This window comes from Urocitellus parryii, chromosome 9 (assembly GCF_045843805.1).
Source record: "Urocitellus parryii isolate mUroPar1 chromosome 9, mUroPar1.hap1, whole genome shotgun sequence".
NCBI classification, from domain to species: Eukaryota; Metazoa; Chordata; class Mammalia; order Rodentia; family Sciuridae; genus Urocitellus; species Urocitellus parryii.
This window is the reverse complement of record NC_135539.1, coordinates 83,164,297-83,192,139: the sequence shown is the minus strand read 5'-3', so window position 1 is coordinate 83,192,139 and position 27,843 is coordinate 83,164,297. Positions and strand designations below refer to the sequence as shown.

Genomic DNA, 27,843 nt, shown 5'->3' with positions numbered 1-27,843 from the left:
GATGCTTAGAAATATTGAGACACATTGTCTGAATGGTGCATCCTTTACACACCATACTGACATCTGGAACTGAGAAGGGTGCTCAGCACCACTGTGCACCTTAGGCTAATCAGACTCTGGTAGATGGTGCTTGGTCACCATCTCCAGCTTCACTTTCTGAGCACCTTTCCTAAACCAGCTACTGATGCCCACCAGCTGGGTTCAAAATGCTCCAGCATGTTACAGTGCAGCCCATCAACATTTTCGTTGCTGGTGAGAAGTGTTTGAGGCAGTGTTTCTAAAACAGCAACTGCATGGAATTGCTGTGGAACTGTGGCAGTGAGCCTGCAGGAAGTAGCACCAGCAGAGGCCACTTAGCCCTGAACAGCTTTCCCTTCCAGGTGCTGCAGTGTGCCCTGGGGTGGCCAGTCCTTGAGGAGCTGTATCTGGACTCCAACAACATCTTCATTTCCGAAAGGTAATAGGTGGCTCTATCTCAGCCTGCGCCCTTTAGTCACCCTGAGCAAGATGGTTAGATCCAGTTTTAACTGGTAGGAGGATTTACGGATAAGAGTTTGAAACAAACTGGCCTTGAGCCTCTGGGACTCAGCCTACTCTGCTGTACCTATCCTCACCTTCAATAAATCTGTTTGCCTTAAAAAAAATTTTTTTTTCTTAAATTCTGATTACTTATTGCCTTCACCAATTAGAAAGTTAGTTGAATTGAGGGAAACTCATGAGGATGACACCCTGAATTAAATACTTCTACTTTTGCATAAATATATTCAGCTTGCTGTTTCTCAATAGCAGTTCTGTAGGATATGCTGGGCACTTTCTCCTGTTTCTTTGCTAAGGATTAAATAATAGATTTATTTATTTATGTTGGTGATACTGGAGACAGCCAAATGCAACTACCACTGAGCTACATCCCAAGATCTTCCTATTATTTATTTTGAGACAGTGTCTAAATTTCGCAGGCTGGCCTTAAACTTGCTATTCTCCTGCTTAAGCCTCCTGAGTTGCTGAGATTACAATCATGTGATGTTGTTCTCTGCTGAATAGTGAATGTTTTTTGTTTTTTTGTACCAGGGATTGAACTTAAGGGCAGTTGATCACTGAGCCATAGCCCCAGCCCAATTTTGTATTTTATTTAGAGACAGAGTCTCACTGAGTTGCTTAGCACCTGGATAAATTGCTGAGGCTGGCTTTGAACTCATGATCCTCCTGAATAGCTGGGATTACAGGTTACCATGCCCAGCCTTGACTTTTTTATTTTAAATATATATTATTAATATATTTTTAATGTATTTCTTTTTAGTTGTAGATCCACATATGCCTTTATTTATTTTTATGTGGTGCTGAGGATCAAACCCAGTGCCACACATGTGTTAGGCAAGTGCTCTACCGCCAAACTACATTCCCAGCCCCCAAAAGTGTGTTCTTTTAAATAAATATGTATTGTTGCCTCTCCTTATTAACACACTCAGTCTCGAGTTTTCAGTTATATCTATTTCTTTATTTCTTTTTTTTTTTGGTACCAGGGATTGAACTCAGGGTATCAGTTTTTGTCTATTTCAATGAAATTGACACAGGTACATTAAAATAGGTTGGAAATCATAATATAAAGCTTATTATTAATAATTTTAATTATGTCAGTAATTTAATAAATATTCTTACTAATCATTCATCTATTATTTTCCTCAAAAGAGTACAATTCTAAAAATGTAAATATTTATCTCAAAGTTACTGTAAGTGGCAAATTTGTTATTTATTTTTTAGGTGTTTTATAAATGAGATATTTATTTATTTATTTTTAAAAGCTATTGGAATTATTATTTTTTTTTTTAAAGAGAGTGAGAGAGGAGAGAGAGAGAGAGAATTTTTTTTTTAATATTTATTTTTTAGCATTTGGCGGACACAACATCTTTGTTGGTATGTGGTGCTGAGGATCGAACCCGGGCCGCACGCATGCCAGGCGAGCGCGCTACCGCTTGAGCCACATCTCCAGCCCAGAGATATTTAGATATAATGGGTTAAATTACTCATTATTACATCATTAAATTATGTGAAATAAACACATGTGGGAAATTTTTCAACAAATTTGGATTCAAATTAGTAAGATTTTATTGTACAGATGGTTTTATTATACAGCCAAATGCAGCTGTTTTTCTGCATTTATAAGAAATAATATACAGAATTTACCTGTCCTCATGATCCAGTTTCTTCTCTGATAAAAACTTGCAGATCTGTGGCACAGTGTCACAAGCAGGATGCTGATACTGATTTGGCCAGGATTATTTGAATCACACCATGAGGGTCTCCCAGGTTCCCTTTCCATGGTCACACCCACTTGTTTCCACCCCATCGGTCCCTAATAACAAATGCAGGTATTCTAAGGCCACATGCTCATGGCAGCAACACATGCTGAAAAGATGGTGTTTTCCATACAGGCCCAGTGATGTTCTACAGATGCTCAAGCTGTTAGACCTTTCCTCTAACCCATTAATTGATGAAAATCAGCTGTTCCTGATAGCCTATCTGCCCAGGTAATTTGATCCTAAAATGGCTATTATAGTAGGCCTAGTAAATTTTTACAGAATGAATTTTCATATGCTATTACCTTTCTCAATAGAAATATGATAGTGATAAGATTCTTAAATTGAGCAATTTCCTGTAGGAAGTTTTTGTTTTAATTCATTTGGAGAATTTACTTGTGAACCATATACAATGTGGACTATGTACTAGATAATTTGATGAATGGATAATTTGACCTTGGTGATATAATTCTGAGCCTGCACTTTGTTAAACTTGGGGAATTGAGACTATTTCTTAGACCCTTTTAGCAAGAGAGACAGCAGTAGGGGCACAGAATGCTAGAGGCCTGTAGAATCACTAGGCTACAGCATTAATCCTTCTGCATGCCTTTAATTGGACTCTGATTTCTGTTCATTTTACATGGAATGAAAACCCAGGATAGAGGAAAGAATTTATAAACCTAGACTGGTTGATAACCCATAGCATTTATATTGTTCTGTGTAGTCAACTTTAACATTTATAATTTCAGATTAGAACAACTAATCCTTTCTGACACTGGAATTTCTTCTATACATTTTCCGGATGCTGGAATTGGTATGAGATTAGTAAAGCCACCCTCCCACTCCCCCATCTGTTGTATGTTAATGGGGGTTTAACCCAAAGACACTCTACTACTGAGCTACACTCCCAGTCCTTTTTTAAGATTATAATTTGAGACAGGGTCTTGCTATATAGCTACCAAGGCTGGCCTTGAACTTTCGATTCTCCTGCCTTAGCCTCTTGATAAGATGGGATTATAGGCATGGTCCACTGCACCTGGCCTCCTTGCCCCTGTTCTTTAGCCATTTCTTTTCACTTCTACCATGTGACTTAATTCTCCTTTTTTGTAGGGTGCAAAACATCCATGTTCCCGTCCCTGCAGTACCTTGTAGTAAATGACAATCGGATATCACAAGTAAGGGCTGCGTCACAGTGTGCCCAGCGCATTATTGCCTATTCCCACTCTTGTGGAGTTCCTAGGTTCCTTCTTCTATTAAAAACCTTTTAAATCAAAAGAGAAATAACTCCGCAGAGTGAAACTCCTCATGCAAAGTAAAAAATATTCAGAGTGAGCTTGGTGTAGCATGTCCAGGCAGGCTGCCAGGGTTTCAGGTGGCACAGTCATGGAAAAGTGTGATCTTCCTAATGGGGTGTTCTGTGCATGAAGCTTCCCTGCCTCAGGTTAGAACGGGGACTTCTGCTTTTCTGTTGTTAGTTCACGAAATCTGAAAAAGTAGTCTGAAACATTGCTTTTATTTCCTCTTGTTGGGTTTCAGTGGTCATTCATCAATGAGCTAAACAAATTACAGAGCTTGCGTGCCCTGTCCTGTCTAAGGAACCCCCTGACTGAAGGAAGCAAGGAAGCACAGACCACTCGACAGCTCATTATTGCCAAAATTGGTCAACTAAAAACCCTGAACAAATGTGAGGTGAGCAGTGGTATCTTGACAGGATTCTGTTTTTGAGATGGGTCTTGCTATGCTGCCCAGGCTGGCCTCAAAGTCCTAGGCTCAGGTGCTGCTGCCTCAGCCTCCTGAACAGTGGAGACAATAATGCACAGCCAAGCCTGGCTTTAGATATTTTTGAGACTAGAAGGTAAATTACCAAAAACTGTAAAAAGAAATTATATTTGGATATTGTAAAAGGATATGAAATGTAACTTTCCTTCAAAGGGTGGTAGGTTGTTTTTGTCCATTTTAGTAATAATGATTCTTTTCTGACTCCTCAGGAGAGAGGATTACACTTAGTTTAGTGCCAGAAATGCCTGTCGCTCTACTGCCCTTGCTGATTTATTTTCATTTGAGCAGACGCAAAGAAACACACTCCAAAGAGTACTATAGGGCACTTCCTCCGATTTCTTTGGAGGAGTTAGGTAGAAAAAAGACAAAAGTACAGAACATGTCTCTACTCCTTGTCAGCTGCTTCTCCCCATAGAAGTGGGAAGGCCAGGCCTGGCCACACTGTGCCATTCCCCAGAGAGGGGACCCCAGGCACCCAGTATCAGCCAATCTGTGGGCAATGTTCTCATGAAGAAAAAGATAAAACTGGAAATCTTTTTGAACAAACTCTTGAGTTCAGTCAATGTCAAAAAAGAAAGGTAAAAAATATAATTATCTCATCCCTCTAAATTTGATTATTCTGTGCTTGGGCAGTGGAGGAGAAGGGCAAGGTACAAAACACAAGTGAGTGTTTTCATAGACTTGTTTATATTTCACTTCAACATAGATTCTTCCAGAGGAACGGCGAGGAGCTGAGCTTGATTACCGAAAAGCTTTTGGAAATGAGTGGAAAAAGGCTGGTGGACATCAGGATCCAGAGAAAAACAGACCAAATGAAGAATTTCTTGCAGCCCATCCTAGATACCAGCTCCTGTGCCACAGTATGTCCACATGACCTGTTGGTCTTTCCTGGGGCAGCACAGGCAGTTCAGTGTGTTTTTGTTTTTCTCCTTCTCTTGGAGCTATAGGTACTTTCTTGGGGCCACTTCAGCAAGTTGAGAGCAGACAGAGATAAATCAGTGTCTCTTGGCAGAAGGAGCTGGGAGACTCTGAGGTTCCTGAAGGGGGAGAGTTGCATTTGAGGAAGGGAAAGCAGTCCTTAATGTAAGTCCTCTCATATTTGCCTGTGCTCTCTAGACAGTCAGTTTCATGAGGGGTTACCACTCTCCACTCCAGGCGGGGGTGGGAAGCATTCCAGTTCATCTCACAGGATTTGGGTTATTTTTTTTTCCCCATTAAAATTTTTTTTTTTTTGTGGTTGTAGATGGACAGCATGACTTTATTTTGTTTCATTTTTATGTGGTGCTAAGGATTGAACCCTGAACCTCACACATGCTAGGCGAGTGCTATGCCACTGAGCTACAGCCCCAGCCCAAGGACTTGGTATTTTTTAACATCCTGGGGTAATTCTAACTTATGCAGAAGTTCACACCACCTGGTTTCTTCTTAGCTCTTCTGTCCCCAGGCTTGCTAATGTTCCGAGTTTGGCATTTGATATATGTGGTAGTCCCTTAAATTCTTCAGCCTGGCTTCTCAGGCTTTCAAGCTTAAGAATTTGTGAGTCTTTGTCCCTGATGTACTTTTAATTTTTTTAAAACTTCATTATTATTCCACATTTCATTTTTATGTGAATTTCCTTTTTATATATTTTCAAATTCAAGGTGAAGCTCACTGCATAAATGCTTCAGGCTGGAACCTTATCTGAGAGGAAGAAAACCTGCCTATGGGGAATGCTTTCAAATTACTTCATTAGCTGGCCCAATTTCCTGGCCACTCTCAATCACTTGGGTGAGGAGGGAAAGGTTCTAAAGCAGATGGCAGCTATGTTGACTATTTCATTGCTCAGAATGCCAAGAGAGAAAAGCAGATCTCTGGGGTGTGTAGAGGAATTCCCTCATCTGTTGGCCCAGAGCAGGAGAGAAGTACAGTAGTTACCCCTATCTGCAGTTGCAATTTTTTTTTTTTGGGGGGGGGGTACTAGGAATTAAACCCAGGGTACTTAACCACTGAGCTTCATCCCTAGCCCCTTTATATTTTATTAGAGATGGGGTCTCACTAAGTTGCTTAGGACATTTCTAAGTTACTGAGGCTGGCTTTGAACTCTTGATCCTCCTGGCTCAGCCTCCTGAGTCACTGATATTACAGGCATGTGCCACTGTTCCCAGCTTGCAGTTGCAACTTTCATTAGAAAAAAAAAAAAATAACAAAAAATTCTCAGTTCTGAATTGCATACCATTCTGAGGAACGTGATGAACACCCTATCTTGTCCCCCCAGGACAGGAATACGTTTGACCAGAGCATCCACACTGTATATGCTGCCCACCTTAAAGTCGCTCATCTATGTCCTTGTAGACTTGTTGCAGTGTCACAGTGCTTGTGTTTAAGTAATCCTTATTTTTCACTTGAAAAGACCCCCAAAGCACAAAAGCAGTGATGCTTACAATTTGGATAAGTCACAGATAAGCTATAAAATGCTCCATTTAAGTGTAAAGGAAAAAGTAAAATATTTTGAAAGAAAGTGCACATTTACATAACTTTTATTAGTTTATTGTTCAATTGCTAGCTATATTGATCTACTGTGCCTAACTTTATCATAGATATGTATATTCCAGATATAAGGCTTGGCATTATTTGCAGTGCCAGGTACTCACTGAGGTCCTGGAATGTCCCCCACAAACTAGGGGTCTGCTGTACTGCATTTTCAGGCAGAAGAGCTGGTCTGCAGTGCAGGCACTGGGCACCCAGTCTGTCCCAGTCTGTCCTTATACCATGTTAACACTTGAAGGTGTCCTGTGACTTGTGTCCCAAATAGTACTGGGTTTTTCCCAGACCTTACAGAAAGGGAACATTTTTCAAAGTTGAAACTGTGTGTCCACTTGAAGTGTTTGAAAGCAGGTTAACTCACAGTTGGAGCCAGGACGCTGTAGGTCCTGAGGAACAGTGATGTGATACACACTGGAGGCTTCTGCCTTGGGAGGGGCGCATTCACTCTCGTAAAAATCAGAGCGGCTGAATAAAAGCAAACTGTTCAGGTTAGCACACAGTGGTTGCTAGGCTTATCCTGGGGAAGGAAAAGGTGGTGCACTGACATGGAAGGAAAAGAGGTGCACTGACATGCACCTCTCATCATTTGTCCCTCTTGATTTCTTCTAAAACAGAATATGGTGCACCTGAGGACGGAGAACTCAAAGTACAACAACCATTTATGCTGAAAAACCAACTACTGAGTAAGAATCCCAAATTCACACACAGCTTTATATTCTAGGCTGAAGGGATAGCAAAGGCCTGATAGGAATGTGCATTTCTTTTAGGAAGAACTGAGTGAAATGCCTTGAGCTTTAAAGGAATTCTCTATACCGAAATTCCTTGGTGTGTGGTGTCCTGCTGGGATGGAACCCAAGGCCTTGCACATGCTCAGCAAGGCTCCACTGCTGAGCTACACCCAGCCCCCTACATTCTAACCTTCAATGTTTCTACAGTTCCTGGGCTTTAAACTCATTAATAGTGTTATAAAGGTGGGAGGGATTTGAGTAGTAAACCACATTGTGATTTGGAAACCAGTGACTTTTCTTACATTTGAAAATCCAGCTCATTTGTCAGGAAAGGAATGCTGAAGCGAAAAGCAAAGCACTGGAAGGCCGGTGCTCCAGCTGTTTTGTAGTCACCAGGAATTCATGGAAGTGTTTAACAGGAAAAAAATTTAACATCATTTAGATAGATTTCTTTATCAGGACTGACACAAGTTATACTAAACAGCTCTATTATTTGGCAGTGATATTAACTTGTAGGTTTTATTACTGGGATTGAAGTTAAAGCCTCGTACATTCTAAGCACACTTCTACCAATGAGCATGTAAACCAACCCTGCATGTAAATTTTAAATCAGTACTGTAGTAGACATCAATGTAGTCCTTCCTTCTTTCCTTAAAGCACTGAAGATAAAATATCCAAACCAACTTGAACAGAAGGTCTTAGAGAAGCAACTGCCAGGTAAGATGAATGAAACCATCTTTGCCTTCCTTGCACTTGTGAATCACTGGTGTGGGGATGGGTTGGCTCTTATACATAGACCAGTGATTGAAACCTTTAATTGAATTAATATCTAGAAGTGTGGACCTCAGAATTTAAAGGTTTTCATTAGTCTTTTGTATTCTAAAATATAATCAGCTGTGCTAATGTCACTCCTCTAGCCCCCCAAAATTCAGGTCTCCCATACCTTTTGGCAGTACTGGGGATTCTACCCAAGGATACATACTACGTTTTTAGATAGAGTATAAGTTGCACAGGCTGCCCTGGACCTTGGGATCTTCCTGCCTCAGCCTCCCAACTCCCTGGATTTGGTATTTTAACATTTAGCTAATGTTTAGCTATGAATCAAGTTAACTTGGGAATCTTGGGAATTTAGTATACCATTACCATGGTATACTTAAAAATTATGTCTTTTGACTCCCATAACTTTATCAGCTTATCTGGAAAAGTCTTTTGTTTTTAATTGGGAGCCTTTGCTTGTGATATTTATGGACTAAGGGGTTGACTGGCTTAGCCTCTTAGGAATTCCTCAGGCCCATTGAGCTTAGTTCTGATCATCATTCTGGAGGCTCTTGTCTAAAGAGAAAAGGAGACATGTCCTAGTGAGGCACTGGCACATTTGTGACTTTATTCTGCTCCCATTCTGCCCACTGATCAGGACCCCACAGAAAACATTCTCGGATGCTTTTTTTTTTCCCCCCATCAGACACACTGGAATGGTTTCCTTTAGGGGGAAAAAAAAAAAAAAGACTTTGGAACTTTTTAAAAACATATGACCAGGAGCTGGGGTTGTAGCTCAGTGGTAGAGCGCTCATCTAGCACATGCAAGACACTGGGTTCAATCCTCAGCACCACATAAAAAATAAAATAAAGGTATTGTGTGAAACTACAACTAAAAAATGTTAATAAAAAAAATTATGACCAGCCACAGTGGTTCACACTTGTAATTCCAGTAACTTGGAAGGCTGAAGATGGAGGACCACAAGTTCAAGGCCAGCCTTAGCAATTTTTGAGACCAGTTCTCAAAATAAAGGACCAGGGATGTAGTTCCTTGGTGAAGCACCCCCTAGGTTTAGTCCCCAGTAAGTAACACATACAGAAAATAAAAATGGGCTAGAGGTATAGTATAGCATTCTTGGGTTTAATCCCAAGAACTGAATTAGTTTTAGAAAAATACTTTTATGTCAACAAATTAGATCAATAAATTAAACTTTCACTCAAAAGACAAATAATTGTTTAGTATACCATAATTGATTCATAGCTAAACATGAGCTAAATGTTAAAATACCAAATCTAGAGCAGTGAAAACTTGAAGGAGGAATGAAATGCAGATCAGTTTATAGGATTTCAGTAAACTAAATTCACATGTCTGCCCCAGTGCAGTAACTGCACATTAGCAAGCTTACAATGGCATTGCTTATGGTACGCGTGGGTGGTATTCAAGAAGTATATTTATGATCGATAACTATTCATTTAGTGTTAATCTACCACTGTTTCTCCATTTTAAGTATTTGTTAGCAATTCAATTTCTAGTCCTAGAGTGTATAATTTTGCTACTATTAAAATTAGTAGTGATTCCCTTTCATATTCAGTTTCCAAACGTAAATGCTACATGGGTACAAAATAACAAAAGAGCCAGAACTCTGTCAGTGTTACTAGCTTTGGATGTCTTTCCCTTTTCTTTCCCACAAATATGGAAATGTTATCACTAAGGAATACTGATGCTCAAGAATGCTGCCATCAGTCAAAGGCTGCAGTCTGGGAATGTGTGCTAACATGGTTCTTTTGCACTGCACACCTGTTCTGGAAACACCTGCCATGTCCATGCACTGTTTCTTTTAATCCTTGGATGAACCAGCAGAGGTTAGAATTACCATAGAAATTATGTGTGATGATTACTGCTTCAGACTTCAGAATCTGAGCCCTGTATCCTATAAACTCAGCAGTAAACCAGATTACAGGGTTCTTAATTGTAATTTTTTTGCCACATGCTATAACTAATGACTAATGTAGATAAATTCATGCTACTTTTTAAAGGGTATTTAACAAAACAAATATTGGCTGGTATGAAAAATTCGTATACCCTTTTTATTAAGTTATGTGGTAATTGCTATAAAAACTGAAAATACATACATGCTCTGTACAGGCTTTCTAGTGGTCTACTTTGTACCACTTGTAATGGTAAAGATAAAAAACATGTAAAGTTTGATGGCAGGGGCAGGCGGGGCAGGGCGTAGTTGAATAAACTCAAAAACCCATACTATCATGTGAAGTCAAAGAAAGCTAACCAGGCCTAACTCTGTGCTGCTCGCCGTGCCTGCCACTATTTACGTGTGGCTAAGCAAGTTTAAATTCACTAATTTCTGTCATGTGCTCGCTATATTGGGTAATGAAGGTCTAGAGGAATTGGCAAGTAAAAAAATACAAAAACTCAGGCACGCCCATGAGAACACAAGAAGCCTTTAACAGGCTTGGTCAGAGAGAAAGTAACTATCTTCATATTTTCTAAACAAGACAATCACATTAGAAATGATAGTTATTTACATACAGGTTGCCACTTTCCTACACAGTACAGGTAGGCAAGTCTCTTAGAAACTTTGTTTCTGGCATTGATTAGGAATGTGTTATTTCTCATTGGTGTGCAGGAATCAGTTCCTCACCACCCTCCAACAGTGAAAGCCAATTCACCCAAATCTTTTGAAAGGTCTAATTTATAATTACAATTTACTCCTAGGTGTGAATATGATAAAGTTTTTAAATACCTACCAAGTAGCTGTATTCAGTACACAAATAAGAAAAGGCCAGTTTTTATTGTAAAATAAAGATCACATTTATTATCACAAGTTGCATAAAAACACAGCTTTTACAAAAATGATTGATAGAAAAATACTCATTTGACTATGTCGTGATATTTGTGGGAACACCACACTATTGCTGTACCTCCAGCTAAAGCTTCAAAGAAACTGATTTTCATAATTAAATCTCCACTATTTACCACAACCCATCTTTGGAAAGAAGTTCATACCATGTTCTGAACACACCAAAGCATTTGCTCAGTTAAATTACATTCCAGGCCTAGTGGTTGCTTGTGTAACATGAGACACATTTTTGATAATCACAGGATAGCTATGCTGGAACTTGTCCATCTCAGTCTATACCCTCCCTTCCCAGAGGAGGCTGAGCCACCTCCTCAGGGCACCTGAGCCCACTCCAAGCTTCTTTCAGTAAGTAACTCAGAAGAACTAATTACAAAGATTTACAAAGAAAACCATTATTTCACCTGTCCTTTCCTCTGAGCTGAGAAACCAGAAATTAGATTATCAGATTAAGGAATAATACCTACTGAAACGGCACGAAAACTGTTAGGGGCACCTGGGTCATACACTGGCTTCACTTCCATGAGTTTCCTAAATAACTCAAGTAAGTGGTAGAAAGACACAAATCTGCCTCTACTTATTTTCCTGGATGAACTGATAACCAACAGGGACAGCTATCATTGCAGCTTGGTCTCATTATGTGACCTGGTTTTACAGGTAGCTGTCCTTTGAGACATCTTCCTTTTCTTTGCTAGGTTCCATGGCCATTCAAAAGGTGAAGGCATTACTGTCACGTCTTCTCAAAGTTCCTGTGTCAGAACTTTTGCTGTCCTATGAAAGTCCCAAGGTAAGCCACCCCCAAGAGGCAGTCAAGCTCAATTCTCCACAGTAAGACATGATTAAACTGTCTGACATGGTCCAGTTCTGAGCAGGGAGCACATATTTATTAGACTTTGAGTAACCTGTGGCATGGAGGTCATGTTTTGTCAGATCTATCTTACCCCCTACCTTTGTTCTAATTTTAGATGCCGGGCAGAGAAATTGAACTAGGAAATGACCTTCAGTCATTACAGTTTTATTCTGTGGAAAATGGAGATTGTCTACTAGTGAGATGGTAACAACCAGCTTTAAAAATTTAGTGACTAGACTGTTCATCATGACTGGGGTTCGCTGGGAAGAAATGATTTGCTAGAACAGTTCTACTGTCAAATGAGGTTTTACAGCTTGCCCAAAGTATAACAGAGGATGTACTTTTCACCAGGAAGAGACCATTTGTAGGCTTGTATATAATAGCAGTAATAAAGGCTTTGACTACTCATGATCTTCTGATCTTACTTCATATGTATTTTTATAGCTCCTCACTATTATTAAATAGAAACTAACTAGTCTAATAACATCTGAATATAGCTAATGTCTGTCACAGACTAGTTTTAATGAAATTCTCTACTGATACTATTTTAAAAGATTACCGAAATGATTTGGTCACGTGGGGAAGTGTCCCTTAAATTCAGGGAGGCACATCCTTTAAACTGTCTGACATGGTCCAGTTCTGAGCAGGGAGCACATATTTATTAGAATTTGAGTATTAGAGTTTTTCTTCTCAGATATACTATCTTGAGAGTCCTTAACAAGGCAATCACAGGCTTTTCTGTATAGTTATACCTAAACTGAGCATAGTGTTCCCAGCTCTGACGGACTTACCCAGGGGGCAATGATAAAAGCAAAATCTTCCCTATGGCACAAAAACCCAAAGAGATATAAAAATGTGTTTTAACAGGAGTACTAAACTGATTTTCAGGATTTATCTTAAATGAAAAAAAAAGCATTAACAAAAAACCATGGATATTAGTCTAAGTAAATGAACATATTTAAGCCAGGTTCATGACTGAGAATTATATCAGTTCCTTTCCAAGGTCAAACTGCTCATTTCATTCAAGAGTCACAAAATCTGACATTATTTCCAGAAACCCAAAACTTTGGTATAAGTGATCACTGCTCATGTAAGTAAGCACACAGTATTTGTGAGTTTTTGGCATGTGTTCTCTAATCAAGCTATACAGACCTATGCAATCCAGGCAGAAATTCAAACTCAGATGAACTATTAATCATGATTTAGAAATACTTTTCCTTTTATAAAACAATTTGGTAATTTTAAATCATTTTCCAATATATAAATAAAAACTTAACTACAGTTATTAGTTGAATTTTTTTTTTTAAAGAAGGAAATCTGCACAATTAGTACCACACTGGTTCAGGTGAAGGTGCCAGCCGAGGGCTCTCCTGAAAGACCATCTATTCTACTGCCAACCATGGCTGCTCTTCTCAGACTTACATGGAGATTATCATCCACCTGCCCTGGTCTTCACGCAGCCCGTATGAATCTCTTGTCACCTTGTTGCACACTGACAAGGGTCACCACACACTCCCTTTAGTTCCCACAGCTCTGTCAGCTCGTGAGGGGAGTACTGAGGGGAAGACAGCATTCCTGTCTCACAGGTCTTCTCACACAGCCACAGGCTGTCCTGCAGAGGGGGAGAGCAAGCTGTGAACTGTGCAACCATGCACCAGGGCGTGTTTATGTATGCTAACGAAGCTGAAATTATTTCAAGGATAACTCCACGTATGAACCAACTCGAGGTTTGAGGAGGGGTATCTTCTGTCTCCAGGAAAGATCAGGCCTCACAGTTGTGCGGCTATGTGTGGATTAACAGTCGGCAAATGGCACCCTATGTACACGTCTTGAATGTCACATTGGACCCCATACACGCACAATTAGTATGTTGTTAGTTTGTTAAAAAAGGGTTAGCAAGTGGGGAAGAAGGAAAAGTTTGGGAACTACAAATGGTGAGTTTCATATCTGCTTTGAGAAACTGGTTGTGTAGCAGCATTCATAGCAGCTACTATTTGGATGAAATGCTTGCAGTATTCTGGGAACTATGCCAAGTCTTTACAAACATTACCTCATTTAATTCTCAAGAACCCTGTGAGGCCAGGTGCCTGGCACACACTTGGGATTATAAGCATTAGGGAGACTGAGGCAGGAGTATTGCAAGTTCAAGACCAGCCTGAGCACCTTAGCTGTCTGAAAAAAAAAAAAAAAAAAGGCTGGAGGTGTAGCTCAGTGGTACAGCATCCCTGATTTCAACCCCCCCCCCATTAAATTGAAAAAAATAAAATAAAATTAGGTAGGGATCATTTCCCTTTTACAGATGAGAAACAAACTCTTTAAAGTTTGGATGGACTCCGTTAATGAAGAAGAAACAGCTGAAGTCAGTATGTGACTCAAAGGTACCTGGATACTTGGGCTTTAAAATAAAGGCCATGTGCACGGGACAAGAGACCAATCAGAATGGCCAGAGAGCCAACACCCCGAAGGACCACAGCCTCCCAGGGTATGTATGAGAACAAAGTCAATGCTCCATCTCAGTCTTGCCAAGTGGAGTGGGGGGTCTTCCTGAGTGCCTGGGGCTGATAGGCCAATTTGTGCAGCCCACAAAATCCCAAGGCAGAAGACAGTAGACACCCTTTCTGTAGGGCTGAATTTTAAGACAGGCTGGGGTTCCAAAAACTTGAGGTTACACACAAAAAAATCAACACATTAGGAACAAGAGCCTCAAAGGAGCCTACAGAAGCAGCACACCAGGAAATCAGAACTGCCAGGTTTGCACATTTCAGGATGCTCAGAGATGGAAAGTAAAACATCATATTCAACATAAAGTGAATCAAAGATGGGACACAGCAGGACAAAAGAACAGGTCCACCAAGCTGCCAGGCTGACTTGGGCTCACGGTCTCATTTACTGAGTAGAGGGCACGCTGCAATGGGGTGGGGGGGACGCAACAGTCCCTGCAGCTCCTCTGGAGCACTGTGTGTGCCTTCATCTCTTGGTACCTTCTGTGCCCAAAGTGGAAGTTGCAAGAATCCAGAATGTAACAATACTCTGAGACAAAAGCTTGCTTTCTTCCCAGGGCTCCTACTTAGTGATTTGGTCTTTGCAGATTCATTTTTTCTGGCTCAGCAGTCAGTTTGTTTTAAAAATACTATGTTACAACAGAAGAAATGGACGTCAATCAGGAGGGTCCAGAGGTCTTTACACTGCTAGGAACACAAGCCAGCAAACTCTAAGTTTCAAAACTGCAAAGAATTTCTGATCAACTCTATGAAAACCTAATTCTTCTTTGTGAGTCAGGGAACTTTCATTCATAGCATTTCCTTTTTAGTATACTCAGAAAAATACTGAATGAGAAATGAGGTGGATAGTTCTGAATTAAATCCAGCGTACAGCTGTGGTCCAGGACTAGCTGTGCACTATATGGCCTCACGCCACAACTCCCAAGACCATAAGGCCAGCACCCTTGGGCCTGCTTACCTGGTATCTTCTAGGTCCTATGGCTGCCATCCAAATACCCATGCTTACATCTTCACCCTACACAGGTCCCAAAGTTTAAATGTTATAAAATAATGCCATACCCACTCCCAAATAAACAGTCTTTCCACTTCTTTGTTCTGCTATTATTCTGTTAAGGCCAAACATGGATTCACATGTAAAAGCAGTGATCACAGACAGAAAGCACCACACTGCATGGTAACAGAGCAAGCAGACAGCCCCTTCCTCATGAACCTTAGACTCCTGGGGCTAACAGCAGCAAATTGTGGCTCTAGTAACCAGGAGAAACTGCACGTTGACACTATACCCATATTCAGCAGAGAGCAAGCTCTTCAAGCTTTCTTCCTATGAACAGCAATCTTGATATTCACACCGATTACACTTGTGGGCTCAAACGACTCAGGAGCAGACTGGATAGCCAGATGTGAGCAACAATAACCCTTGATGGGTGACTCCCACAGAACAGGATGCTCCCCCACGGCAAGCTGGCTGCTGCAGGGATGCAACCCTACGCTGCTGAGACTTGGACTGTGAGTTGCCTTGGGTTAGAAATCTGTAATTACCTGATAGGTCTTTAATCTCCCCGAGTTGCTTGCCAGCCAGTTGACAATGTCCCTGGAGATCACATATCCTGACCCACATGCGAATGCAGGGTAAGCCGGGCTGGGGTACTCCAGTTCTTGCCACTTTCCAGTTCTGTCCACTGCCCAATTCAATCTGAAACTGAGATTTTTAAAAAACGTGGATTCTCTGTATTGTTATGACATGTATCCTGCCACTATCAGACTGTGGACTCCTTTGTTGTCACTACAAAGGAAAGAGCTTGAAAAGCAGAGAATAATAAGAAAAAACTTAAGAAAAGGAACTATTTTATCCAGGAGTATTTTATATAGAAGATGGGTATATTAAGTTCTAAGTTTCTGAATGGGAAGGTAACAGTGCTACTATTATTTATTTAGGTACTGGGGATTAAACCCAGGGGCGTTTGCTCACTAAGCTAAGTCCTTTTAATTCTTTTTTTTTAGAATTTTTTTTTTTAATATTTATTTTTTAGTTCTCGGCGGACACAACATCTTTGTTTGTATGTGGTGCTGAGGATCGAACCCGGGCCGCACGCATGCCAGGCGAGCGCGCTACCGCTTGAGCCACATCCCCAGCCCCTAAGTCCTTTTAATTCTGAGACAGGGTTTCACTAAGTTGCTGAGGCTGGCCTTGAACTTGTGATTCTCTTGGTTCAGCCTCCCAAGTTGCTGGGATTACAGGCATATAACATTGAGCCCAGCTATCATGATTTGGTGTATATTCAAAACAAAAACCCCAAATCATTAACCTTTTACAGTGCTCCTGAAGCAGCAGAAAATAGCTGCAGAGACGTGTCATGTGTTCATTCTAACATAGAAGGTAGAGAAGCTTCTGAGCACAACATATTTTTAGGGCACAAAGACACAAACCACATCTTTTACACTCCACCATTATCTCAGCCTGAGGTTTTTCATTCAAAATATTTTTTACTCTAATTGCAGAGTACTACTACAGTAACCCAGGCATCTAGTAGGAAATGCATTTCTCAGACGCATTCTTCTTATGGAAATGGCTTGCACATTTTCACTCTAATCACATTTGCTCAGGTACACGAATGCCAAAACAAACCATGTTTCACTTACTTTCCCCACCAAACATTAGGCCCATCCAGACTCTTTTGGGAAATTCTTTTAAACACAGATTCTAAGTCTATGTAACAGTCATCATCTGTCTTCAGCAACAAACTGAAGCTGGTGGTTTCCACAGTCCTGTTGGCAGAAAAGGGTGTGTGAATTGGTGCAACTGTGCAAGGAAACACAGCGACACCAGTGAAGACCCATCACCAGCACCCTCTCACAGCTGCCTGTGTGACCATGCCCAGTGTCTCACTCATGTACCACCAAGAACGCTGGCTTTAGAATGGTACTGCTCTCAATTACAATCCTCACTGATATTTACTAAGTGATAGAGAAACATCAAGCTCATTTAAGTAAAGGAAAAAGTACAATGAAAACTCTCTAGCTGAAGGAACATATTTTCAAACAAATATCTTAGGCATTCATGTCAGGCTGCCGTAACTATTAAACTTTGAACCTTGCCCAGTGTGTTCTTAACGAATGCCCAGCATAATGGGACATTACTGTACAAGATGCATTCTATGCTACTTTTTATATTTAGTTGAGCAGAACTCAGTGACCTGGATGGGAGTGACTCTAGTTTGAGGATCTGGGTAGATCCTTTGGAAAGGTACCATTTCTAAACTCACTGATTTTTATCTACTCCTAGCTGATACTCCCAAGGCAAGGAGGAATGACTCCAGATGGATTAGCTTCTGCCTTATTTTCGATCAGTTAATACATTCACTTGTCAAAATAAGCAGCAGCAGCAGCATCTTAGAAGATGTCTTCCTAAGGAGCGGGGACATAACAGGCCACCTCCCAGGTGTGCAGTGACCTTAAATTTCTATTTTTTAAAATCTCAGTGGTTTGATGTCGATACATTTTTTTTTCCTCCATCAAAAGAACAATAAAACAAGTTCTAACCACCCAACCTACCATCTGTAGAAGTTCAATAATTTTGCAGGAACATTTCGGTAAGTGTCTACAACATCCACAAAAACAATGTCACCATGAACACTGCTCTCCTCTGAAAGTAAGGCATCTTCCTCATGGAGGCTCCTCATGTGATCAGCGAGTCTCTGAGGCCGAGAGTGAAGGCTACGCAAGAGAGCATCACCTTCTGAAAAGACAGTTGAGAAACAAGCCAAGATCCAGAACTTGTATGATAAGTTACTAAAGTCTTTTTTTTCCCAAGGAGGGGAGGTGTTACTAGAGATTAAACCCAGCTAAGCTCAGTTGCTTAGAGCTTTGCTAAGTTTCTGAGTATTGCCTTGAATGTCCTCCTCCCTCAGTCTCCCAAGGTGCTGGGATTATAGGCATGGACTACCACACCTGGCCTTTGAACTTTGAATCCTCTTGCTTCAGCCTCTCATGTAACTAGGATTATAGGATGCACCACGGGGCCAAGGCAACATCAGGACAGTTAGGAACTTCAGGTAGATAGATGGGGCTCTAGTCCACACACTGCTAGCGGGAGCTATGTGGTGGTATCTAGCAAAGCTGAAGATATGCAAGTCCCGTGGCTCAGCTAAGCCCACCTCAAGACATAACCCTGGAGACCATACTTGCTGGGTGCAAGGACATTCATTGCAGCTGTGTTTATAACAGTGGGGGGAACCAGACCCCTAAGTCAAAAGCAGCCCAACAGTGCTATATTCACATAATATAGCAGTTATAAAAATCAACCTGACCTTGAAGGTTAAAAGGAATGGCATTGAAAGGTAATGTTGATGAAAACCACTGAATGATGTATGTACAGCACAGATGTCATTTACTCATTATGCTGCTTTAAAATAATTTTAAAAAATACTCAACTATGCTGTTTACAGGTATGTTAACATATAGTAGGAAGCAGAAAAACAGTGGGGCAGGCACACGGCTGCCGAAGCAGACACAGCCTTTGGAGGGGCAGAGAATAACAGGGCCCAGGAGCAGTACCAGGGAGGAGGTCTCAACTGCACCTGGTTTTCCCCTGGTGCTGGGGGCTTTGCCCATGCTGGGCAAGTGCTCTACTACCAGCTACAACCTAGCCTCTGTAAAAAAAATTTTTTTAATAAATGGCAGTCCCCAAGCACCAAAAAAACAAAAACAAAAAAACCTCCTCTAATAAACAACGGGAAGCAAATAGAACAAAAAGCACGCATTTGCTAATTCTTAATGTGTAGCTAGCCATTTCTTATTCTTTATTTTTGGTGTATTTATGATATTCCACAGTAAAAATAATTACTGATGTCATTAAAAGACATTTTATTTACCAGCTCACAAGCTGGCAGTGAGTCACAGATCATGTATGTACAGGGACTCTCCCCAGATCCTATGGGTTTAGGACAGCAGTTCTTTTACTAGGACACAGTAAGTCAGGATTTTCTCAAACACCTCAAGGAAAATTTCTGGAAAAAACAAGAGTAAGCTGCCAAGGGGTTAGGAGAGGATCAACAAGAGCAGCCTAGCACTACATTCTCTGCTGCATGAGGAAGGGTGGGTGGGGCCCACCCCTGCCACTGTCTGTGAGACAGGTGGCACCACAGAACACCCTTGGGCCACAGTGTTCTTGCAATAAAACAGAGCAGACTAAATCCGTGGTTCTGAGGAATGCTTCCTGAAATACAGACTCCTGGGCCCAAAGCCTGCAGAGTTAGTAGGTCTGGGGTGGGGCCCAGGAATCTGTACTTCTGTAGTACTAGGATTTGAACCCAGGGGCACTCTTCTACCGAGCTGCATCCCCAGCTCTTTTTTAAATTTTTAATTTTGAGACAGGGTCTCACTAAATTGACCTCAAACTTACAATCTTCTGCCTCAGGCTCTGGAGTGGCTGAGATTATAGGCGTGTACCACTGCACCTTGCTCAGCTGGGTTGTTACTTTGGGGGAGATCCCCCCCCCCATATATATATAATCATCACTGGTCATCTTGAAAATGCCACTCAGCATCACAATGAGATCCTACTTCACACCCACTAGGAGGGGAATATTAAAAAGACAGACAATGTAAACACTAAGGAGGTGGAGAAACGGAAACCCACAGAGTGACGAATACGCAGAACCAGGCAGCCGCTGCTGGGAACAGTCTGGCAGGGCCTTAGATGGCTGCTCAGAATTACCATATGGACCTAGCATTTTCATTCCTAGATATTTAACTACAAAAAATGAAAATATATGATCACAGAAGCTTATACATTAGCGTTCACTGTAGTTATTCATAACTGCCAAGAAGTAGAAGCAACCCAATTGTGCATCAATTAACAAATGGCACTATGGCATTATATATCCAATGGAATATTATAGTCACAAAAATAGAATGAAGTATATTGGCCAATAAGGCTGAACCTTGAGAAATTATGCTAAGCAAAAGAAGCTAGGCAAGTACCACATGTTGTATGATCCCATTTGCATGAAATGTTCAAAATAGGCAAATCCACAGAGAAGTAAATTAGTAGTTTTAATAGGTAGGGAGAACAGAATGGGACTAGTGGGTATAGGGTTTTTCTTTTCTTTTTGGCAGGATGGAAATGTTCTTGAATTAGTGTAGATGGTCTCAGAACTCCCAAAATATTGAATCAACACCTTAAAAGGGTGAACTGAATGGTATGTAAAGCTACCTCAGTAAAGCTATTTTTTTCAGCAACTAACAAGATCACATTTTATGTCCAAGTATTAAAAAAATAAATAAAAAGATCAGGTGTAAGGAGGTTCAGTGTTCTTCTCAACAGGCTGACTTACCCTGAATGGTGTAAATGAAGCCACCTGCAACTCCTTCCACACCTTCCATGAATTCATGAGGCAGTGCGCCCTCCCCAGCCTGGAATGAATGAGAATGGCAGTGTCTAGGGCTGCACAGCAGAAGGGAACGCACTGCACTGGACCATCACCTGACCGGTCCTGACAGGATCCCACTGCAGCACACAGTGAGCTGCTACTTTTGTTATCTAATTACAATCTCTTTTTTGGTACTGGTACTGGGGATTGAACCTGGGTGCTCTACCACTGAGCTACACCCACAGCCATTTTATTTATTTTGAAACACAATCTTGCTAAGTGCCCACACTGGCCTCAAACTGGAGTCTCTGGGATTACAGGTGGGTGCCAGCATGCCTGGTTTAACTGCAGTCTTAAGATCATATATGCTTGGTGGCTCAAAGGTGTTCGGAATTCCAACTTAATGTGGAATCATATGTTCTTATATTTGCTACCATAATGGTACCAAAACCACTTTATTTTACATCCCAACTCCACCCCTTTAAAAATTAATGAAAATTTTGACTTTTTGGAGACTGATCATTCTTATAAGTTCAAATAGATAGGCATGTTTTACCTTTCAGTGAACATTCAGAGAAAAGCTTCTCTAAGATCAGCACTCAATCCCAAACAGTTCAGATGGAACCCAAGGGACGGCTGGTGAATTTCAGGGCTAGAGCCAATTCTGCTGAGAGCCAGAAACAGACCTTTCTGCCTATTAGGCTTAGAGTGCCTTTATTATTAGAGTCACCTCAAAAGCTGCCAACACCCCTACTCAAACTGTCACACGCCAATTCAGAGCGAGCGTCCATCAGAGCTGCACTCCAGCTGCTACTGGTCGGAGTGTTCCCGGCCTTTCCTCTGTGAACTCACCTCAGCAGAAGGGATACTGCTGGGCTATTTGCTTTTCAAACAAATCTGTTCAGCAGAGTTTTACTGTGTAAAGCAATTTCGAGGGCCAGCAGTGAGAGAATTCTGAAGGCACTGTGGTAACACATCATTTAATTTAAAATACGGTTTGTAGCCAAATGCTGAAGAAATTAGTCCAGGGGAATGCTACAGAATGCAGCCACATAGTTCTACCCACCATTTTTTTTTTTTTGCTGGTGTGTGACAGCTGTATTTACTGGTGGGTTTTGTTGTTACACATTCACACTTGCACACACTACACAATGACACAACACAACTTGGCCAGTACCACTCCCCAGCACTTCCTCTCCCTCCCAACCCTGCAGTTCTGTGAAAGGTCATGTACTCTTCATCTTTGAATTGCTTCCACTGTGCTGTGCTGGCCTGTTTGGAGGACATTCTTTGGCAGGGAGCAGAACTGGTGAAAACCCTCCTCTGCCCAAGCACCTCTCTGTGGAGCTTCCTCTTCCCCCACCTGAACCTCGACCTTTCACCCTCTGCCACCGTGGGTACTCCAGAGCAGAGCACCGGAGTCTACGTCCGAACCCGCTTCTCAACTCCGAACTTATTTCCTTGACTCTAATAAACTCAAATACTATAGGGAGGCAAGAATTAAAGGCACTTGGCTTAAAAAAATATGGAAATTAAGAGAAACCCATCAACTCCATAGAACTTTCTACCCAAAGGACTTTTCAAAAAAGGGTGGAATCCTGAACCCGGGATGCAAATGGCCAAGGCTGGGAGCCGTCGGACATGCATCTGAGTCTGTGTGCTTGGTGTCCTTCCTCTCCCGGACACCGAGCTCCCATGACAGGCCCGAGGCAGGGCAGGTTCAGTGAACATCTCAGCACGAGCAGCAGAGTGCCACTGTGCCATGGGACGTCCTCTGCATCTCCATCTGGGGAACCCAACCCTGTGAACAGATGAGTACTCAGAGAACTCGCTGAAGGCCCCACGCCCACCCTCAACCGCCCACCCTCAACCGCTGGCCCAGAGACAGAATGAGAGAAGGGCCTGACAGCACACACAGGCCCACCGCCCCACCTTCCTCATCACTCCACATTTCGGAAATCTGCCTAATTTGTATATTTTAAATTTGAAGTGGGGGCTGGGGTTGTAGCTCAGTGGTAGAGTGCTTGCCTAGCGTGTGTGAGGCTCTGGGTTCAATCCCCAGCACCACGTAAAACCAAATAAACAACAGAAAGTATTGTGTCCATCTACAATTAAAAATATTTAAAAAAAAATTGAAGCAAGTCTGAAAAAATGAGAAACAGGAGAATCAGAAAATCAGATTTGCTTCAGCAAGAAAAATAAAAGCAAATATCCAACTTATTTTCCACTTCTCCCTTTAAGATAGGGTCTCACTGTATTGTCCAGGCTGCTCTCAGACTCTCAGGCTCAAGTGATCTTGCTTCAACCTCCTGAGTAGTGGGAATCACAGGTGCATGTCACTGCATCTGACTCAGCACTTTATCTCTAGTACTTTATTTTACACATATATTTTTTTGGCACCAGGAACCGAATCCAGGGGTACTTTACCACTAAGCTACATCCCCATTCTTTTTTGTTTTTGTTTTTGAGACAGAGTCTAAGTTGCTGAAGCTGGCTCCAAATTGTGATCCTCCTGCCTCAGCCTCCCAAGTAGCTGAGATTACAGGCACGTGGCAGGTATCTATAGAATTTTAGCTGATATTTCACTATTAAGGTGAGTTAGTGAACATTCTCAACTATTTTAAAATTTTTGAGAAATAAAATATTGTACTTTAACAATGCACTTTTTTTGCAGCAATGGGGATCAAACTCAGGGTCTTGCGCACGTTAGGCAAGTGGTCTACCACTGAGATACATCCCCAGCCCCCAAAACATGCACCAATCTTAAGGCTAACTCCATATTCATCAGTGTTAGAACTACAGAATCACTGAACACTTGAGCTGTCTGTCTTTACCATGGCGACTTAACAACACTTACTACTACATATGTTTTAAAAGCACATGAGAATCATTATTCAATACTGCCTGGGAATGGTATAAATTTTAAGACACTTTCAGATATAGGAAAAGCCCAAGAGAAGGCTGACTTACAGTAATGATCCGGAGGACTCCACCACCGTCATGCACGGTCACCCTGTGCAGGTTTCCCGACACGAGCCCGTGGAGGTCTTGACTCTCCCACACCACGGTCCCTTCAAAGCTCTTTGGGGAAAAGATGAAGAGCAAGCCAATTTCTTTACTGTTGTCATTTGGATTAAGTATTTAGGTTCAGACCCGAGAGAAATGCTTATTCTTTCCCCAAAACACATCAGTTAAGCTATTATGCTGCAACTCTAACACCTTTTTCCATGCACATCTAGAAATCAACCAGAGTGCATAAGGCTGGGTGGCAGATGTCTCGGTTCCCCTGACCCAAAGCCTCCCCGTGCAGCCCAGCAGCTCCCTTCAGTGGGCACAGTGCGCCCTGGGTGGATGCACCTGGGTTTACTGGAACACTCCCTGCGGCAGACATTTGGGGCTGCCAAACAGCTACCACCTCAATGCGGAAGTGTTTTGGCTTAAATGTCTGTTTTCCCCGAATAAGTTGTATTTTAAAAACTAAATTTCCAGAGGTGAAATTCTTAGGCTGAGGTTTGTGTGTGTTGGGACACATCGCTAAGGTGCTTTTCAAAAGTTCTTTTCAATCACCTTATGAGCGGGTTTTGAGAATGCCTGATGTGGGTGCAGGGAATGACCCCTGGTTCAGCTACACTTCTGATCCCAGGGCTGTTCTCTCCTGATGACAGCCTGTCCTCTTTTGCGTCACCTGGTTTTTGAGTTTTTTATTCTTTGTTAATCTGTGTGCAATTCTGCAGAATACTTATCTTGATCCTGTGTATGCTGTGTGCACTAGAAGTATTTTTTCAGAGTTGTTTGCCACTTTTTGTTTTTGAAATTCAAACGTCCATAAAATGCTTCCTTATGGACTCTGACAAGCTTTATTGTGGAATTAAAGCCAAGTAGATGACCTCCATGTGGCACATGAAGACCCAGCTCTAACATATCAACAGTCTCATGTATGAAATGAAAAGGTGAGGACTGACAGTACCGTCTAGCAGTCAACAGCTCAGAAAACTAGGCAAAGTGAGTGAATCTGTTTCATGACTAGGTCAGTGGCTTACAAACTTTTTTTTTTTTTTTAAAGCAATAAAACTTTTCTTCTCTACCAAAGCAGACAAAAACACTGCAAGAGCCTGGGTTATGCTGTTCAGGTGCCCTTAACCTTCATCTGCAAACCCCTGAGGCACTGTCTCCACCCCCCTTCCTTGGAGACACACTGCAGCCTGTGTCCTTGCTTCTCAGTTCTTAATAAAACACGGAGAGCCACGTCTTTCTCTAAGGGCTGCTCTGAAGTGCACTCTCTACTCAGAAAATAGGCTTCTGACTATCAGAAGCACAGAAGGATGCAAACTGTCCTTTTCAAAGACTCTACTTTTCCTAGGTGTCCTTAACCCTCTAGCTCAAATCTGAGTTTTAAAAAAACAAAACCTTCCCATAGACAGACACATATACAGGAGGGAGATAAAGAAAAAAGATTAGGGAAGAAATACACCAAATATATTGAGCAACAGATGGGTGAAGTCACGTCCTTAAAACTTTCTGCATTTTGCCAAATTTCCAACAATGAATACATGTCACTTTCATACATTTCTGTACTTTGATAATCATGAAAAAAAATGTTAACCTGGAACATATGACCAACAAGTAAATTTAAGGTCAGTCTTCCTCCACAAGCCATTACTTAAATGTTTCAGTATGTATGATTTACCAGGCCTCTGGCTGTGTTTCAAGATCAGAAACAAAAATGAAAGAGCCCATATCTTTAAATCACCCTAATATGGAATTATCTAAACACACCGAGATGAGGTTCCATGACAAGGGAAGGAAGTCACTGCGGGGTCGGGGCTCGACAGGCTCCCAGTACCACCAGCACTGTCCCCAAGGGCTCTGGGTCAGAAAGTGGGAGGTAACCGCAGGCACACACAGAAAACCATGAAGAGCTTGGCACCAGCCAAGGCGGGGGTGGGAGCCACCCACCCCCGGGACAGGAAGCCAGAAGACACAGGGCTGCAGCAGGAGAGGGCCTCAGGAGGGGCAGAGAGAGAGAGAGGCTCACGCACACAAAGGTCAGGGAAGAGCAAGCACCTACTAGGGTGACTGAAGAGGGAGGGGCAGGAAGTGCCTAGGCTGGGTCAGGATCAGCTCGCCTGAGAGGAAGGAGGCAGTGCCCCAGACCAGAAGAGCTGCGAAGCAGGGCTCCAGCAGCAAAACCAATGCCTCAAAGCCATGTGCCCGCTGGTCACTACAGAGGACCTCAAAATGTACCCACTGGACACCATGGAGGACGACCTCAAAATGTACCCACTGGACACCATGGAGGACCTCAAAATGTACCCACTGGACACCATGGAGGACCTTAAAATAAAGTGCCCGCTGGCCAGTATGGGGACTGGAGAGCCAAGAATGTGTCCCATGGTGCTGGTTCAGGTGGAGACACCAGACCTAAGGCTGAAGACACAGGAGACAAGAAAGGGTAGCACAGAGGGGATGTTCCCAGTAGGATGCCTGTGGGACGTGCACGCAGAGTTCAGCAAGCAGCCAGTCGAAAGCAGTCTGGGCTGCAGTGACAAGACACCAGCCCACTGGCAGTGACAGATGAAATGGCCTGAGAAAAATAAGCCAAACAGAAGGCGAGCATCAAAAAGCAAAAGGAGAAATAATGACCCACACCTCAGGAAAAGCCAGCGTGTCAAGGAAAGTCCCTCCCCGTCTTGAAGACTGCTCTCGCCCTACCCACTAGCTGACGCTTGGTGTCTGATCCGCTCTCCCACTGTGCTCCTTCAGTACACCCAACTCCATTGTGCCTGTCTGTGACATTCTGGGTAGGTAAGTACCAGAGTTCACTGGCCCAAAGGAGATGATCCCCAGGCCTGGCTCAGAAAACCATCTTTCTATACTGAACCCGCTGGAGCTGCATCTACCTGCCTGCAAACCCAGGCTGAGCCACGCCCTCCCCTCTTCCTCACACGCCTGCAGTCCATCCTCTGGCCTGCAGTCCATCCTCTGACGTAAGCTGTCACAGCACCAGGAACCTAAAGGAGGGGAGCAACATGTTCATGGCAACTTGTGCCAAGACATAAAACCAAGAGAAAAGGAGAAAGCCTGACAAGAGGTTGGAAACGTGCTGTCCGTGACATTGCAAGCTGTCTGCAACCCATTCCCCATGTTCACTCCGGCCTCGTGCTTCCTGCACAGGCGTGTGTATGTTTATTTTGGTGGTGCTGGGGATTGAACCCAGGGGTTCTCTACCACTGAGCTGCATCTCTAGCCCTTTGTTCTATTTTGAGACAGGGTCTTGCTATGTTGCCCAGGCTGGCCTTGAACTGGCAATCCTCCTGCCTCAGCCTCCTAAGCAACTGGGATTACAACTGGCCACCGCACCAAGCATGGTTTTATTTTTTTCCCAATAAAGCTAATATGTATTATAGACCATTGAGGAAACCAATTTAAAAAAAGAAAATGAAAACCATTCATCTCCCATGTAGCCCTGTTAAATAACTGAGTTTTTGTTAATGTTATTCAACCATCATGATGGAGCAAACACATCTAAAAGCCTATGGGAACCCGGAGGTCTCAGGATGACAGGCACACTGCCTTGCACTCACTACTCCGCCGAGTTCCTCCTTCACCAGCATCAGCAGGTGGTCAGCCTGGGCTTACCATCTGATCTCAGAGACCCCCAGCAGTTCCCATGAGGCCACACTGGGCCCCTCCCCACACTGACAGTTGCCACATTCCTTGAAAGTAAAATAGGGACATCACAACAGCACACCCTTAAGCATTTCAGTGTGGCCTTCCTAAGAACAAGGGCATCCAGAGAAAAGGAACAGTGTGTAGCTGTAGCCAGGACAACTGAGGAGCAGACTAACTGTGACCAGCTGGAGCACCAGGGTTGCTCTTCCTTCTCTCCCTTAACTTCAGCATCACTGACACTGGGCCGCGCCACATTTTCCTGTGCGACAAGGACATGCAGTGACAAGGACGTGTGGCATCGTCCTAATCCTCAGCCACCAGAAACCAGCTTGGGCAGTGTCCCCAAGCATTGCTAAATGTCCTCCGAGGGCACACTGCCCCTGACTGAAACACTGCTCTTAAGAAGCAAGACCCAAGTCCAGACAGGGGGTGCGAGCAGTGGCCTGGGGGGGCGCGAGCAGCGGCCTAAGAAGCGTGCAAACACCTCCTGCCG

The 27,843-nt window shown here is 42.5% G+C and overlaps 2 protein-coding genes across 4 annotated transcripts in view; one reads left to right on the top strand and one right to left on the bottom strand.

Moving 5' to 3' along the window:
- The window catches only part of LOC144257011 (tubulin-specific chaperone E-like), a 44,762-nt gene extending 32,268 nt beyond the window's left edge, over window positions 1-12,494 (top strand). The window contains 10 exon segments of the mRNA XM_077802934.1: window positions 381-457; window positions 2,430-2,525; window positions 3,044-3,108; window positions 3,405-3,469; window positions 3,831-3,983; window positions 4,780-4,933; window positions 7,211-7,279; window positions 7,982-8,041; window positions 11,652-11,743; window positions 11,922-12,494. Of these exon segments, the coding sequence (XP_077659060.1) occupies window positions 381-457; window positions 2,430-2,525; window positions 3,044-3,108; window positions 3,405-3,469; window positions 3,831-3,983; window positions 4,780-4,933; window positions 7,211-7,279; window positions 7,982-8,041; window positions 11,652-11,743; window positions 11,922-12,014 (924 nt within the window). The 3' untranslated portion in view covers window positions 12,015-12,494.
- Window positions 12,495-12,609: 115 nt separating this feature from the next.
- The window catches only part of LOC113199760 (UDP-GalNAc:beta-1,3-N-acetylgalactosaminyltransferase 2), a 37,163-nt gene continuing 21,929 nt past the window's right edge, over window positions 12,610-27,843 (bottom strand). For 2 of the 3 annotated variants that reach the window (XM_026412842.2, XM_026412828.2), the window contains 7 exons: window positions 23,649-23,759; window positions 20,643-20,721; window positions 17,860-18,043; window positions 16,948-17,073; window positions 15,847-16,006; window positions 15,266-15,322; window positions 12,610-13,418 (listed from right to left, as the gene is read on the bottom strand). In XM_026412842.2, the coding sequence (XP_026268627.2) occupies window positions 13,284-13,418; window positions 15,266-15,322; window positions 15,847-16,006; window positions 16,948-17,073; window positions 17,860-18,043; window positions 20,643-20,721; window positions 23,649-23,759 (852 nt within the window). In that variant the 3' untranslated portion in view covers window positions 12,610-13,283. Of the gene's footprint in view, window positions 13,419-13,856; window positions 13,979-15,265; window positions 15,323-15,846; window positions 16,007-16,947; window positions 17,074-17,859; window positions 18,044-20,642; window positions 20,722-23,648; window positions 23,760-27,843 lie in introns of all 3 variants that reach the window. The other variant, XM_026412834.2, reaches the window with a different exon arrangement.